Source organism: Silurus meridionalis, chromosome 1, assembly GCF_014805685.1.
Source record: "Silurus meridionalis isolate SWU-2019-XX chromosome 1, ASM1480568v1, whole genome shotgun sequence".
Taxonomy (NCBI): domain Eukaryota; kingdom Metazoa; phylum Chordata; class Actinopteri; order Siluriformes; family Siluridae; genus Silurus; species Silurus meridionalis.
The window spans coordinates 20,925,259-20,941,519 of record NC_060884.1 but is presented as its reverse complement, the minus strand read 5'-3'; the positions used below and the strand labels follow the sequence as shown (position 1 = coordinate 20,941,519).

The 16,261-nt window shown below is 38.4% G+C and overlaps 1 protein-coding gene across 18 annotated transcripts in view; it reads left to right on the top strand.

The window, feature by feature from the left end:
* ptprfa (protein tyrosine phosphatase receptor type Fa) overlaps positions 1-16,261 on the top strand; it is a 212,469-nt gene that overhangs the window by 159,143 nt on the left and 37,065 nt on the right. For all 18 annotated transcript variants that reach the window (XM_046859634.1, XM_046859609.1, XM_046859588.1 and 15 more), the window contains 6 exons: positions 2,704-2,897; positions 10,383-10,500; positions 10,871-11,166; positions 12,570-12,888; positions 14,103-14,200; positions 15,331-15,593. In XM_046859634.1, the coding sequence (XP_046715590.1) occupies positions 2,704-2,897; positions 10,383-10,500; positions 10,871-11,166; positions 12,570-12,888; positions 14,103-14,200; positions 15,331-15,593 (1,288 nt within the window). The remainder of the gene's footprint in view (positions 1-2,703; positions 2,898-10,382; positions 10,501-10,870; positions 11,167-12,569; positions 12,889-14,102; positions 14,201-15,330; positions 15,594-16,261) is intronic.

Sequence of the window (16,261 nt, the reverse complement as noted above, 5' to 3'; positions counted from 1 at the left end):
GCTTGATGTAGTCCATCACGAGAAGAAAGCGCAAATGATATTGTAAGGGGGTAGTAAGGCGGAGCCTGATTTCAGGTCGACCTGTCTGTCAAGACAGACGTGGTGTCATAGGAGCTTCCGTAGTCGGTCACGCCCAAAGCGATTCCCATAGTGACACACCGAACAAAGTTAGAAAAACAACCAATTTTTACCATAATCTGACTTTAATTTCTAATAATTTTTTTTTACTTTAAATTGCCTAATTAAAGCTGATTACCTTATCAGTTCTGTTTTGTCTAATTTTAATAGATTATTTTGAAGCATTCCATCTTTTCAATTAATCGTTAATTATGGACCCATAGATCCTCTGCTCAGATTAGAAAGCTTGTTTTGTTGCATGCCATTTCTCAGGGTCTTACTTAATGAAGAGATCTGACCATCCTTACATACTGCAGGACTACAGCTGTGGTATATTGTGTGAGATATCTAGCATTAGTGAGCATAAGATGAAAGGTCAGAGGCAAGCACATTTACTGTCATGTGAATGACATCAGGTGCAAGTGTGTTTGTGTATTAATGCTGCTTTCGCTGTATATTCTGCACTTTGGCTGACAGCTGAATTTACAACGAAGCATGAGTTCCATGTTCTCTTTCTGCCCACATATTCCTGGCTTTATTTCTTTCTCTCCTCCTTACATTTCCCTCTTGATTCTCGATGCATATTCTGCAGGCAGAGCATTTTTCACACTGCTCAAGCAATGAGGCTGAACTGCTTAAACACACCTGCATTGATTCATCCTGCCTCTCACTTTTGCCTGCAGTATGTCACTTTTTCTCCATCACTTGCACCATCTGTCTATCTTTCCATGTTGCTGCTTGTCATACACTGTCGATCTTTATTTTTTAAGTGTCTAGCATTTTAACATCTATGTTCCTAACGTAACTCTTCACTGTTGCCATGTCTATATATTTTTTTATAATAGTTTTACTCAGCTGAAACACACAGGACTTTTTTTTTTTTTTTTTTTGCAAGGAGTACTATCTTATTTCAGAAATGAATTATCTTGTGTAAGTAAAAAAACAAAAAAAAGCATATGTTAATTGAAAAGGAAAAAGAAAAAGAGGCGAGTAAAGGATCACAATGGGGCATAGAGGTGAGACTAGAAAATGTTTGCATATGTGTGTGTATGCATGAATCAGCCTGCTGGGTAGGTAAATGAAATAAATGAAAGAAAAATTAACTAAAAATTCATTGTCCTGTCCACATGAGCACACACCATATTAGTGTGTTTGTGCACAAGCCCCACCCAATTGCATTTCCCTTTTAGCTAAACCTTGACTGCTATCAGCAGGCACACACACATCAAGCTAAATCATTCCAATATAAAGAGTCATATAAACAAACACACACTGCAGTCTAGTTGTTAATGCCATAGTGATCTCAAAGCGCTGAGCTCTTTAACCTCTCACGTTGCTTGCTCTGCCTCCTCCTCTATTGACCAGCATTAACATCTACATTGCTGCTGATCCGCCTTATCGACAACAGATCTGTATTAGTCTCCAACTCACATAGAAGCTGTGAGAAAGTGAGTGAGTGTGTGTATTCGCGAGAGCACAAGCTCGCCTCTACAGTAGCTGATAAGTGTGAGAATGTATCCTCGCCATCTCACACTTAAAATGACCCACAAGTAAAATGCAGTCTATAGACACAGCAGATGTCACTTATATGCAAATAGGTAGGTTTGTAAATGGATACAGAGATAAGTACATAAACTCTATAGAAATAAAAGTATTGGGACACCTGACTTTTCCGGCAATATCTGGTTCTTTCTCAAGCGGTTACTACAAAATTGGAGGCTCACAATTATATAGACCCAAACCTGTTCCAGCATGACAATGCCCCTATGTACAAAGTGAGCACCATGAGGACATGCATACTTGAGTTGGTTTGGTAGATCTTGAGTGGACTGCTGCAGAGCTCTGACGTCAACCCTTTTAACCATCTTTGGGATGAATTGAAATGCTGACTGTATTCCTGGCCTCCTCACTCTACATCAGTACCTGCCTTTACTAACACCCTTGTGGCAGAATGAGCACAAATCTCCACAAGCACACTCCAGAATCTAGTAGAACATCTTCCTTGAAGAGTGGAGGTTATTATGAAAGCAATTGGGCATTTAATGTGAAATGGGATGTTCAAAAAATCAAGACGAATCTTCTGGTCAGGTGTCCCCGGTTGCCTATTTTGGTTTAAAATCTGACCTTTTCTACAAAGGTCAGATTTTAAATATATATGCAATTAAATATAGAATAATGAAAAGTTCTGAAATGTGTGTAAATGTTTCAGAGATTCTACTCTTTACTTAAGTTATTTCTGCTAATATCTTTTTTTGTAATGTTAAATGTATTAAATTACAAAACAGTAGTTTTACTAGTAGTCTCACTTTTGGACCCCTTTGTACATAAACAAACATCATTAGTGGTCTTTGGATTGTTTCCCCATGTTGAAGCATGGCACTAATTTAATTATGTGTGCAACATTATGTCTCTATCTCGGGCAAATGGGAAATCTATCAACGTTTATTTTGTGCAATCATTTTTTTTTTTTCCCTTAATTGTTGCCAATAATTGAAGTTGACTGTGGACAGACAAGCAGCAAATAGACAGATACACACATGGATGAATTGATAGATGTGTGGGCTTAACTCTCAGTCTTTGTTACAGTGCCTGGAGCTCCTCCACGCAGGGTGGAAGTGGATGCAGTGAACTCTACAGCACTCCATGTGTCCTGGAAGCCTCCTCTGGCGCAGAAGCAGCACGGAGAGATCCGCGGTTACCAGGTGGTCTACTCCCGTGTGGAGGACGGAGAGCCTCGAGGCCAGCCCACTATTCTGGACATAGCACTGCCTGATGCTCAGGTAACACATACAATGGTTAGGAATAGTCCAAAATGTCTTCTAGTGCACAAAATACTATGCTACGGAGTCTTTTATGTTACTGATGATGGTTTTTTTTTTTTTGTATATTTAGCACAGTGGATTGTGTGGAACATGCTTACAGGGGATTTATTATTATGAGGTCTTTATGCCTAAACAAGGCGTATAATTTGTGATTTGTGTGGCGGTCGAGACACGGTGTGACTTTTTTTTGTTGTGTACTTACACTGCCAGTAATTACTATACTTATACTAAACCAGTTGTTTACTATGTTGTGTACAGGTTAAGTCACTGTAGTCAGAGTTGTGTGTTTTCTGTTGTATTATGCACTGCAGGTAACATGTTCACACTGAGATATTCTGAGGTATAGATTATGTGCTAGAGCCAGTGCAAAAAATCCCCTTAGTAGTCTTGGCCTGATTTACAATCTGCGTCTATTGCGATGTGCAATTTGCAAAAAAAAAAAAGCGACAGCTGCACCGTGGCTTATTTGTGGAACAACAATAACACTGCTGGTTAAGTCATCTTGCACTGAACACAATCCATCACTGTCATCTTTAACATCATTTCCCTTCAGCACAAAACAGTTTACTGAGTTTCTTGTTCTCTCACGTCTCAGTCCAGCAATATTGTTTACATCACGTGCACTTTAACTTTGACTAACTTCATTACGGGGGGAAAAAAGTTAGTGTTTAATTCAAGTGAACCAAATTTAATAATATCGTAAAATAACTCCTGTATAGAGTCTGAGCCACGGCTCACTGCGATTATTTTATCTTCATTGTCTTCACCTTCATCTCCTCTCTATCTCTCTCCCCCTCCCTCTATCTTTCTGAAAGGTCATGCTAGTCATCAGTGTGCCGTTCTGCTCATCTCGTTTTGTTTTCCCATCTTACTGCAGCAGATAAAACTCTCACCTCCCATTTCCACCAGCATCTGCATTCCTCTCTTATCTGTGCATGCAAAGAAAACGCCTTGCACACACACACACACACACACACACACACACACACACACACACACACACACACACACACACACGGTCATGCTTACTATAGAGTGATTTTGTTTTGGACCTGGGCGGAGTTTACATTCTTCACTAGTGGACGAGACGTGATCGAACCTGCATGCACAATAGTTCACACACACACATTCAAAAACGCACATCTCTGCACTTTTTCACTGTCTTCATCAATCTCTATTGGTTATTCACTTTCTCTCTGGTTTTTCTTTCTTCCATTCTTCTGTCACTCCCTCATTTGTTTTTCTTTTTTTCCCCCCATCTTTTTGCCTATTTCTTTTGTTTATTTGTCTTTTTTGTTCTTCCTCTCACTTATTCAAAGTAAATTTGTTTTCTTTCTCTCTCTCTCTCTCTCTCTCTCACGTTTTTTTTTCTTTGTCACTTTCTTTGTTTCTCTTCCCCATCTGTCTTAATTGATTATTCACTGTCTCTCCAGTATCTCTCACACCCTCACTCTCATTCTCTCCTTTCTTGATGTCCCCTAATAATTTATTTACATTGTTTATAAATTGTTTCCTCATCCTCAAGGTTTCTGCTTCACTCTTCCTCCTCTCATTTTTCTGAAATGATCTCACGTGGATTTAAATGTTTCACAGCGTAGGGGAACATGCCATGTTTCCGCGTCATGCCCACTTGCTCCGTCTTCGCTTCTGTTTAACAGGCACGTTTTCATTCATTAGGTCTGCACAGGAATCGATGTATAGCTGCATTCTGTTGTCTGTATTGAGAAGCCAGATGAACTGTGCTTGGTAAGAGAGAGAGAGAGAGAGAGAGTGATGGAGAGATTATATAAATTTGGGACAGCCTGTGTCACAAATCTGTATGACTGATTGGCCATGTCATGTTTTGTCAGGTTGGTGTTCTTGTCTAGTAAAAGATAAGTAGGTATAATCCATATTTTTTTGCCAAACTCTCCCTTGTGAATAGTGACGATCATGTCATTGTTGCTCACAAGCTCTAAAACAGAAACTAAGACTAAGATTTAAATAGAAGCAAAGCTTGTATTTCTTACATATACAGCAGCACTCCTCCACTCAACCATTCACATACTTACAGCTGATAGACAGCATTAAAATGGCACACCTTGCTTAGTCCAATTCAAACTAAACTAATCTTTTTTTAACATAAACAACTTGTAACATTATTTATATATATATATATATATATATATATATATATATATATATATATATATATATATATATATATATATATATACTATGTGATACTATAAGTGTATATATGTGTATATACTTTAGATTTCATCTGATGTCTAACATGGGAGAAAATGTATCGGTAAAGTGGCCATTTTATCTGCCATCCACTTTCCATCTGCTTTAGTTTTCCATTATCAGACTCTGAGGGTAACTTACACCTTAGAGAAATCATGGGCTGCAGACCTGCATCAAAAGTGAGAAAGATAAGTGTATAAATCATGGCTGACCCAGTACACCTTCCACATCATCCTTTTTTAAAGTGCTTGGATAGAGTTCCTGCATGTAACCATGATTTAAAGCTTTATTGACTGTAGCCAAAAAAATGGGACTGGACTATATTGAGCACCTGGAAGTAAATGAGTAAACAGTTGATAGGGTTAAGACTGAAAACTGATATTGCCATAAAATGTAAATTTCAACAACTGGAACTTGCAAAGTGTGTGTGGTTTGGGGGGGGGGGCTTAACTATAATTCCACATAAATCAGAACCATAAAATTTGCAATTAAATTTAGTTACGAAAGTTAAAGTTAACTTTGTATTCCAATCTCCTTCTGTCCAATTAACAGTTCCAAAACCCACTCATACATTTAGATGAGGAGTATCTAAGTTTACAAAGCAAGATGAGGAGGGTTAATCAGTGACTGTGACCTAAGGTTAGAGAACTAAACAGAGTAGTTAAAATCTTAAAACGTGGGTCTAATCCATACCTGTTAAGCTAACCATAAATAAAATATGGAGATGGGTGGATTCTTTTGTTGTTTTTGTCAATTAGCAGTTTGAGTTTGTATTTATATGATTTACATTCCTGGCAGGTTAACTATAATAATGCCTTGCAAAAAAATATGAAATAAACAACTAATATGTGATCAGAGTCAGCAAATAAAGCCCAAAAGCTGCATCAATATTTACATGGGAAAATCGTGTATTTAAAGATGAGTTACACAGATGCTTCTTTCAGTTTTCTGAGCTCCCAATTCTGAATATTCGAATGACCATATGGCAAGCCTTTTCGTGTAAAGGAATGTTTTAAACCGTATTTTTTTCAAAGACATCGAAACCATTGCCATTAACCCAAAACAATATTTAATACTATTTCACCACAAAATAACCTTCATTTAATAAAGAATGCTGGGTATAAAATGTGAGAAAAATAAGAAGAAAAATTATTTACATAGTTAGTAAGAATCAGTTAAAGTATGAAAAAGCAAAAATTTGTAAAAGAATGATAATTTAAAAAAATATATAAGCGTTGAAATAAGCAAACATAAACTATTGTCAATTAACAAAATATTGCCATTTAATTACATATTAGTTTATTTGTATATTATTTTTAACAATGGACATTGTTTCAGCTTTACCTAATTAAACAGATTGCAAATATACATTTCTCGTAAAAAAAAATGTACCCCTATACGTTCATTCCTATTGAGCGTCACTTATTGCGACAATGGCAAGAAAGATTTCCCTGAGATGTTCTATGGAAGAAACCCTGAGAGGAACCAGACTCAAAAATGTCCATTCATTATAGTTCCATCATTGTCGGGGTTATAAACTTTTAAATGATAGACATTTACAAAACCTGTTAATGGCAGTAGTCCAAAGACATCTTCATGGTTCTTGAGTGTAACCTTCCACAGGCACCTCGTTGACCTCTAGGCTGTACATGTGGCACTGTCCTCAGCAGCTGTAAGTGGTTTCCAATAAACTCTAATGCTGCAATAATCTTATTTGTAATGATCCAAAATATCACCGAAATTGCTTTAATTTAACAATATTTAACAGCTTCTACCCAAATTACAGTGGAATCCGCTTATCTCGCCCTCGGTTACCTCGACAACCCTATTAAGTCGACGTTTTTGAAGTGGAACAGCCAAATTCTCGCTTTTTCTAAGCATTTTTTATCGGTTATGTCGCCGAACCCTGATATCTTGAGCACAAGGGGGGAAAAAATTTGCCATTTAACGTCGGTTATCTCGGTGCAGCCGCAGAAGAACTCGCGGAAGTGGCGGAAAAATCAAGGCTTACAGCTGCTACAGGTGTTGTATTGTATACTGGTGAATCTCTGCTGTTAGTTAGTGCTAGTGTTCGTAGTGTTAGTAGGGGCGCGGCGCGACTTTGGGAAGAAAAGCGCAGCCGTTAAGAGAGTGCCGGTGGGAAGACACGTACCGGGATACGCATGCGCGATAACAATGACCGCCGTGAACCAACATATACCAACAATAATGGACAGTGAGAGTGTGGAAGTTTAAATAGGAGCTGGTGATGATGATAAACGAGCACAAAATGTGCGCGATTGAAGCCGAGAGCTTCAGAGAAAGCGGCCGAGAAAGCACCTGCTACAGTAAAGGGAGCCGAAGGGGGCGTGGCAGGTGGATTCCTGACAGATAAACATGTACTGTATGTACATTTTTATAGCATGCCTTCATCAAACAAATCACGGCAACGCTGTTGTGTAAAAAAACCCTTCAAAAACACGTGCATGCACATTCTCATTTATTAACGCACATCATGTACATAAAGAAATTTCAAGCACGTTAATATACTGCCGCCATATTGATTTTCGTTTATCTCGATCATCGGTTACCTCGATGCTTTTTGGCGACCCCCTAGGACATCGACATAACCGGGTTCCACTGTATTTGGCAACTTTCTATTATTTTGGGCCAAAATCAAGGTCATAAAAGTAGTATGTCCTGGATGTAGGATATTTTGTTTCATCATGCTTTAATAAGCTATTTTGAGTCGGCAAATAAATACAAAATTATGAAAATATGTTAATTTGGTGTGCTGATGTATAAATAAAATGTGCTGACAGTTGAAAGGATAAGCTGACCGAAGCCGAGCGTCATATGCTTGCAGCTCACTTTCAATTCTTCTTATGCCTCTGAGTACAGTCTCCCCTGATGTCCTCTGTGCATTAAAAAATGTAATGAACTTTCAATGGGTGATGCAATTAAATCAATGATATTCTTTTACTGTATCTGTTTAATATTGGCCTCAGACATCTTTTTATTTTATTTTCTTTAGCTCGAAAAACATTTCAGCATAAACTTTTTTGGTTAAATTGCACTTTCTATTACACTGTGACTAATCTGTTCAGTTAAACATCATCTTGTGTATGCGACTCTCATCCAATGTCTGTAAGAGTCTGTACTTACACAAGTTTAATAAGTCTAATAAGTCCTCCATACACGTTTAACCCATAATTAATATATTATATTAATTAGAAATATATAATTAGAAATAATTTGAATGAATATATAACAATAATAATAATAACAATAATACTCATATAATTAACTGTAAATTTGTATCTGTACCCTGCTAATTGTAATAGCATCATCCATTCTTTAATGTATATTTATATTTTATGCCAGAGCATTTATGGCTTTTATATCACTGGAATTATACCTGCAATTCTAAAAACAGTTTTTTGTACATCTTGTACTGAACGCAAAGATTTCTCTATTCTTGTATTTAATCAGTGCAGCATTTTCAAAGACTTTGGTGTGTTTTTGTTTGTAATAAATATAACTACTTATGAATGACTTATTTGGCACTCATGGACAAATCTCAGAAAAGTTTAAAAAAAGAATCACATCCGAATCACAACTCCAAAGTTGACATTAAAAAAAGCTTTATTCGCAATTATGAAGTAAAAGTGAACAAAGTAAACAAGCTTTATTTACACTATATTTTTTATATTTATATTTTTTGTTTTATTAAATGTATTAATTTATTATAATATTTATTCAGAGCACATGCATCTTCCATCCCTCTTAGATATCTTTACTGACATGATTGAAGGATGTGCATATCATTGTTAAGGTATAGGCAGTACAGTTCTCTCTCTCTCTCTCTCACTCTCTCTCTCACTCTCTCTCTCACTCTATTCTTATTTTTATATTTTTTCTCTCTCTCTATCTGTCTGTCTCCTCCTGTGATATGGAGATTAATGAGCTGTGACTGTGATATCACTCCAGGCAGATAAAGAGGCTTCTCTCTCACACATGATGGCTGCGGTTAACTCCATGCTGGTTAGAGTCTCTCCATATCGGGCTTGTCCCAATCTGACTTGCCTTGCTCGGCCTGCCTAAGATGAAAGAGACTGTTTAACTCCTCAAAACTAATTAAAGGGAGTAGTGGCCCATAAGTTTTAAATGAGAGGCAGACTTTCTCCTGCTTTATCTCTCTTTAAAAGAGATTTAAAAAAAAAGCAAGATAATTCCTATCTGCAGTTCTTCCAACCCATTTCCCCTGTAGACTCAGCATGACGGCTGCACTCTCAGTCTTGGCTGTGTGCTGCAATGTCAGGCAGCTGGAAGCATCAGGAAATGTTGTAGAATTTGTTATATTTCAGACGCAATCAAAGGCAAAGCTAGAAGCAAGACATATTAAGAAATCGGCTGCCAAAATAGCAAATGTGTACTTTGCATACTACATGAACCTCCAGACTGAACACAGACTAAAATACTGTATTAATACCTGTTCACAGTGTCTTCCTATGCAATATTAATACTTGTTCTTGCCTCATTTGCCTTTATTATCCGACAGATAGATAGCTAGATAACTTTATTCATCCCCAAAGGCAATTCACCCATTACATTAGTACTTAGACTTTGAATACTTTAAATGAAATAAAATATATGGTAGTGCAGTTGGGTGTAAACATTGTAGATATAAGCAGCAGACTTGAGTGAAATTAATGTGGCAGTGCAGCGCAAATCTTGTCAACACTGGAAAAAAAGAACTATTCAAGTTCTACTATCGGTCATTAGCTCCTTCGATGAGCTTATTCCAAGACTGGCAAGACTGTGCAAAATATTCCTCAAACACAGTGATGAGCTGCTGCACCTTGAGAATGCTGTCGTTACAAACGACCCCCTATAAGGATCCTTTTTACAGCAGAGCTGAAAGACACTTCTACTAAAGAAGCTTCACCGTTCAACCAGTAGGTCATGGAGGTGATGCGGTTTATTGATCAGAATGGCTACTGAGTGGGCTCATTTCCTGCACCACCTCAGTTTTACGACTTTAGGATAAGGGGTTAGAGGTGTATGATTACTTTAAAATGTATAATGAATAAGATTTACCAGGCATGTCCACAAAAATAATATACTGAATAATAGAATAATATACTGAAATCATGGCATGTTGCTGTCAATGTGTTTGCTGACGAATGCACACAGAGAGTTAGACTGACATTTTCTCTGTTCTTCTTCCTCCAGGAGGGCTTCATCACAGGGCTGCAGGCAGAAACATCATACTCAGTTACCGTTGCAGCGTACACAACTAAAGGTGATGGGGCTCGGAGTAAAGCCAAGGTGGTAACCACTACTGGGGCAGGTAAGAGTGTTTTTGTGGAACATATACCAGTGAATTATTACACAGCTTTAGCTATTGTTGGATGAGGTATTTGCAGCATGTTATTAAGGACACTGTCCTTTTGTGGTTTAATATTTTAATAGTTTTAATTTCACTTACCGTTATTGCAATGCCAATGATCTCAAAAGAAGGATTGCTTATATAAAGGTAACATGGGTTCTTACTAGTAGTTATGCTCTGTGAATGAACGTAATAATTTTTTGCCAACTATCCATTTGAAGTATTCACTTCATTACATCTTTGTTTTATTACTTCAATAAAATACGCTGTATGTGTGCATATAGTGTATATACAACTCCATTGCGGTCCTCTTTTTGCCTCTTTCTCTCAGTGCCAGGTAAGCCCACTATGATCATCAGCACCACAGTGGGTAATACAGCTCTGATTCAGTGGCAGCCTCCAAAAGAGACGTTCGGTGAGCTGCTGGGCTTTAGACTGCAGTATAAACGCCAGGATGACAATGATAACGATGACAAATATGACAGTGACGAAGGCTCGTTCATCACACGCCACTTCATGCGCACCGATGACCACTTCACCGTCACCGGGCTGCTCAAGGGCTCCACTTACAGCTTCAGACTGAGCGCCAAGAATCGAGCAGGCCATGGAGAGGAGCACATCAAAGAGGTTGTATGAGTCACAGTGAACATTTGGCTTTGAGTACCAATAATGCATTTCAGTAATGTTATTACAATGCATCTGTAGTGTTTTATATTGTCCTCATCCCATTCCGTTTGTTTGAATTGTGGTTGCAAACATCCATTAATGACTAGTTTAGATAAGAAGCAGAACTAGAAGATCTATAGCTTCTAATGCTGAATTAAGCATAAATTATGTACCGTGCTATGTGCTAGACTTGAAGTTCTTTATATTATTAAAAAAAATTGTTTTTTTCCTCTGTTTTTGCATGTCAAAGTAAATGTGCACATATTACAATTAATGAAGTTGTGATGGAGGAATGAATTACCATAAGACCACGCTTTCTGTTTGTCATCAGTTTGATTAATCATTTTACTAAAGATCTCATTTTAAGTATTGCGTTGCGCTGAAATTGAAAGAGTTGCTGAAATTGCAGCTCTGTGTCAGGAATGTATATAGGAAATGTAGAATCACTGATTGCTTTGTCACTGGCTGGTACAAACTAAATTGTTCTAGTGCTGGAAAACAGCTAGGAGGGAATTTTAGCTTCTCCATCCAGGAACCCTGTAAAGGCAATCGATTAACCAAAGTGGGTGATTTGGCTTTGGGGAGAAATTTCACCACACTGAACAGCAATGTATGTAGGGTGAGCTTCTCAACATATACAAGTAGTTCTTCAGTATTTTGTGATTACTATGGAAAAAAAAGTCCTTTTTAGTTTGACTTGTGAAGTTTTACAAAGGAAGTCACTATAAAGTGAGCTTTTAAATGCCTTCAGCTCAAGCCCACAACCGATATAAGCAGAAAAGTGGCAGACTTTTGCTCTCTGCAAAATAGCCTGCAGGTTTATGAGACTCCAATAATGCAGTGATGCACTGCTATGGCATGTGATCTGTGGTTTGACTGCTGAATTAGATTAGACAGTAAGGCTAGTAGGACATTGACCTAGTACAGGGTCCCTCTCTGCCAGGGAAAACCAAAATAGATAGTCAGTTTGGCATTGGTGAAAAGGTCCATCTGTGCCTTGCCTGCCACACTTTTCCCAGATCTGGAACACCCATTCTGGGTGCAGATGCCAATCTCCCAGGCATAGGACTCCACAGTGTGTCCTGTTGAAGCTCTGGTTTGCAGTACTAGCGATCTACTCAAGTATGTTTTGTAGAACCCCTTGTTCTTAATTGCAAAGTTTTTCTAGATTGATTTATTATATTTACATTTATAAGTTGCATCTTATAAGAATCCTGCAATGCATTTTTATATGTTCTGCTTTGCTAAAGGGTACAAAATACTAGAGGGTTTAAAAGTCTGGACAAAACCATACCACTTCATTTATTTAGGACTCTTAGACTTCGTAAGTGTAGCGTTTCACCTTCTAAATGTTTTCAATTTAGGTCACAACCCCTGAGGACACACCCAGTGGTTACCCGCAAAACCTAAGTGTGGTGGGATTGAGCTCCACCTCGACAACTCTGGCATGGGCACCACCACCACTGGTGCAAAGAAACGGCAAAATTGTGCACTATGATGTTGTGTACCGTGACATCAACAGTGTAAAGAATCAAACCAACAGTACGACAGAGACACGCATGAGCATCAGCGGCCTGAATCCTGACACCACATATGACATCAGAGTGAGAGCCTTCACCAGAAAAGGACCGGGACCTTTTAGCCCCAGCATTCAAAGCAGGACCATGGCCACATCTGTGCCTGGTGAGACACACACATAGAGACACAGTTATTAATATTGAGCAGAACAGATGGTGTTAGCTCAAACACTGTGGCATGACGGACACTGCTTGACCTTACAGACACCTACTGCGCCCGCACACCCACACGTACACCTGTATACAGCCCAAACGGCAGACGGATATAAAAAAGCTTTCTCTTCTCTGTCCTTTATTTATGATGCCATGTCCATTTAAAAATACTAATTTCTGAGTGGATGGCAGGTGTCCATTTACACCATTGGGCACTGACTAGATGTATTTAGAGCCAGACTGCACATAACTGGTATAAAGAATATAGACATAAGATTCATGTATTAATATGTATTTGATATGATTGATATTGAGCCTACTGCTATGTCGGGACTAGAAAGTTGAACATAAAATGAACATAAAACACACCCAATATTATTATTATTATTATTTTTATTATTATTATTTTCAAAAATAATGAACTTCTTATAGTTCTTTTTAAGCAGGTCAAACAAAGTGCTTTACAGAGAGTGCAAAAAGGATAAAACAATAAAAGAATGAAGCCGCAATAAGAGGAAACTGAAACAACTGTAGAATAAAACCCTGAGGTAACAGTTAACTAATTGAAAACACAATAACAAGTAAATTGGTTTTAAGTGAATATCACAGAAGATCACCAGACTGCAACTTCCAGGAATGAGAACCATCCATTTATTTCATGAAGGTCTTCGCTTTGGTGTAAGTCAGAGTTTGAACATGCTGTATGCCGCAGGCAGCGACTTTTCCCTCGGACCAGGTGACAGGAAATCTTTAGCCTTTAATAAACCAGCCTTATTAAGAGGTTTTCCAGTGTCTTTGTTATAATACTGATAATCGTAATAACAGAAGCAGGACCAGCAGACTAGGGACCTCATTACACCAAACACTCCCAATAAACCTGGAGACTGCACCAAGAAACTGCGCAGGGAGCAGCGGATGTCACTTTTTACGCTTGGCTGAAAAACAGTTTTAATGTTGCTGTATGTCAAAATAATTTGCCCGAACATTGTTTAAAATCATGCTGTAAAATGTAGGGTGCATTTCCCCAATTAAACAAGACATGATGCCACTTTAGGATTTGAATACATATTTTATTTGATAAGTGCTTGCTCAAAATAAATGGGTGTGCATGTGTGTGTGTCCATGTCCGAAAAAGGGTTTCAAGTACTCACTTTTTCTATTTAACAGAATTTGCCAAAAACTTTGGGGTAAAAGCAGCAACAAAGACCTCAGTACTGCTGACATGGGAGGTGCCCGAAACTTACAAGCCTCAAGTGCCTTTTAAGGTAACCAATGCTATCACACACACACACACACACACACACACACACACACACTTGCACACAAACAACAACTCACCTATGCAAAAGTTGCACAGTAAAAACAACCAAGTACCACATTCAGTTTATACTCTACACACACATCAGCTCCACAAACAACAAGAAAACAGCACAACAAAGCCAATGGCAGGAAATGAAACACACGCACACACACACACACACGCACACAAACACGCATGCACTCAAAGTTAATGTGAATAATCTGTAATACACCCACATACAGTTGTAAAAGAGCGAGTTGAATCAGGTGCGTTGAATCAGTTGAGTGAGTTGAATCAGGTGTTTAAAAAAAAGAAAAGGAAAAAAAAGAGAACGCTAATACAAGACCAGGTACCACTAGGATGACACAGCTCCGAACTCGTGTGTGTGTGTGTGTGTGTGTGTGTGTGTGTGTGTGTGTGTGTGTGTGTGTGTGTGTGTGTGGTGTAAGTGAAAGAATTAGTGAAAAAGAAAAATGAGTGAGAGAAGACATGCTTATATACAACACATCTCCCAACATCCATGAATTCATGTGAGCGCCCTCTTCTGCCTGATTGTGTACAAACAGCAGAGTGATAATTAGAGAAAGGCAGAGGCAGACTGAGGTATGCAAAAAAGAGAACGAAAAGGGAAGGGAAATTAAAGGGAAAAGCACATAAAGAGATGCCAAAAGAGAGACATAGACATTTGGCTAGAAATAATGGAACACGGAGACAAGGATATACATAGAAATTCACTTATAGGCACTGCCAAAGGTACATGGCAAACATTCCATCTCTTGCATATGTCTTGCATAAGTCTTGCATATGATTGTGACATGTATTATGCAGTACCCATAGCCTCAAGTTCATTAACAAACAAATACATACCTCCTTACCAATAGTGTGTCTTCATATTTGGATGCACATGTAGCCCCAGTACATGAGTTCATTTAATCTGCTGCGGGACTTGTGGAAAAAGCCGCAATAGTGTGCTAGTGTTTATTTAATTTCATTTTTATATCCTTTCATTTCAAGTGTTGCTCATGTAGCCACATCACCTGCAGTGTTTACCAGAGTTGGTGTATCTGTGTTAACGTGAGCGCCCTCCTCTGGCAGATCCTTTATAACCAGCAGAGCGTGGAGGTGCAGGGCGATCTGCGGAGGAAACTGATCACCCGTCTTCAGCCCGACACAGAGTACTCATTCGTTCTAATGAACAGAGGCAGCAGCGCCGGAGGACTTCAGCAGCAGGTGTCCATCCGCACAGCCCCGGATCTGCTCGATAAAAAGCCCAGCCGCTCAGCCCATGAGTCTGCAGTGGGTGGAAGAGTAACACTTACATTGCCCACAGTGACAGCCAGCGCCTCTGCACGTGTCAGGTCTGCACCATTCACCCGCTATAAGATGCACAGAAACATGGGCTTTCAGAGAGTGACAAATTTTCTATAGCTTTTTTACGCACAGCTTTATTTCAGATGATTTATACCAGTGTTTGGTGTCTGCTCCAGCCTGAGCTCAGAAGCCTTTGGTCTAGGGCAGTGCAGGGATTTGAGATGATGCAGTGGTCTGGGTACCGAGAGACGACAATAGAATCTGCAATAAGCTGACACGCAAACGAATGCTTATCGTATATTTTTGGTGCAAGATTTCACTGAATCCCTTTGAGATTAGTCTTTTTCACTCAGGAATTTATTACAGATGATTTTATTTCCATGACGATCTTCAGTGTTTGTTTCTCAATCTCTTCCCAGTCTGCTGATATGCTTAGTCTTGTGTAGATACATATTTTAAACGCAGATGTTGTCTCCTGCATAAGGAATCTGTTTGTTTGTGTCTCCTACTACCTGCTGCGTTTAGTAGCACTTTTAAATGCTTGCTAAGAAAAAGAAAAAAGCATCTCTCAAATCATATCTGTTAGAATGTAAAAAAATATATATATATATATATATATATATATATATATATATATATATATATATATATATATATATATCTTTTTCTAAGTGCAGTATTATGAGCAGGTTGTTATGATTACAGCCATAAGAAT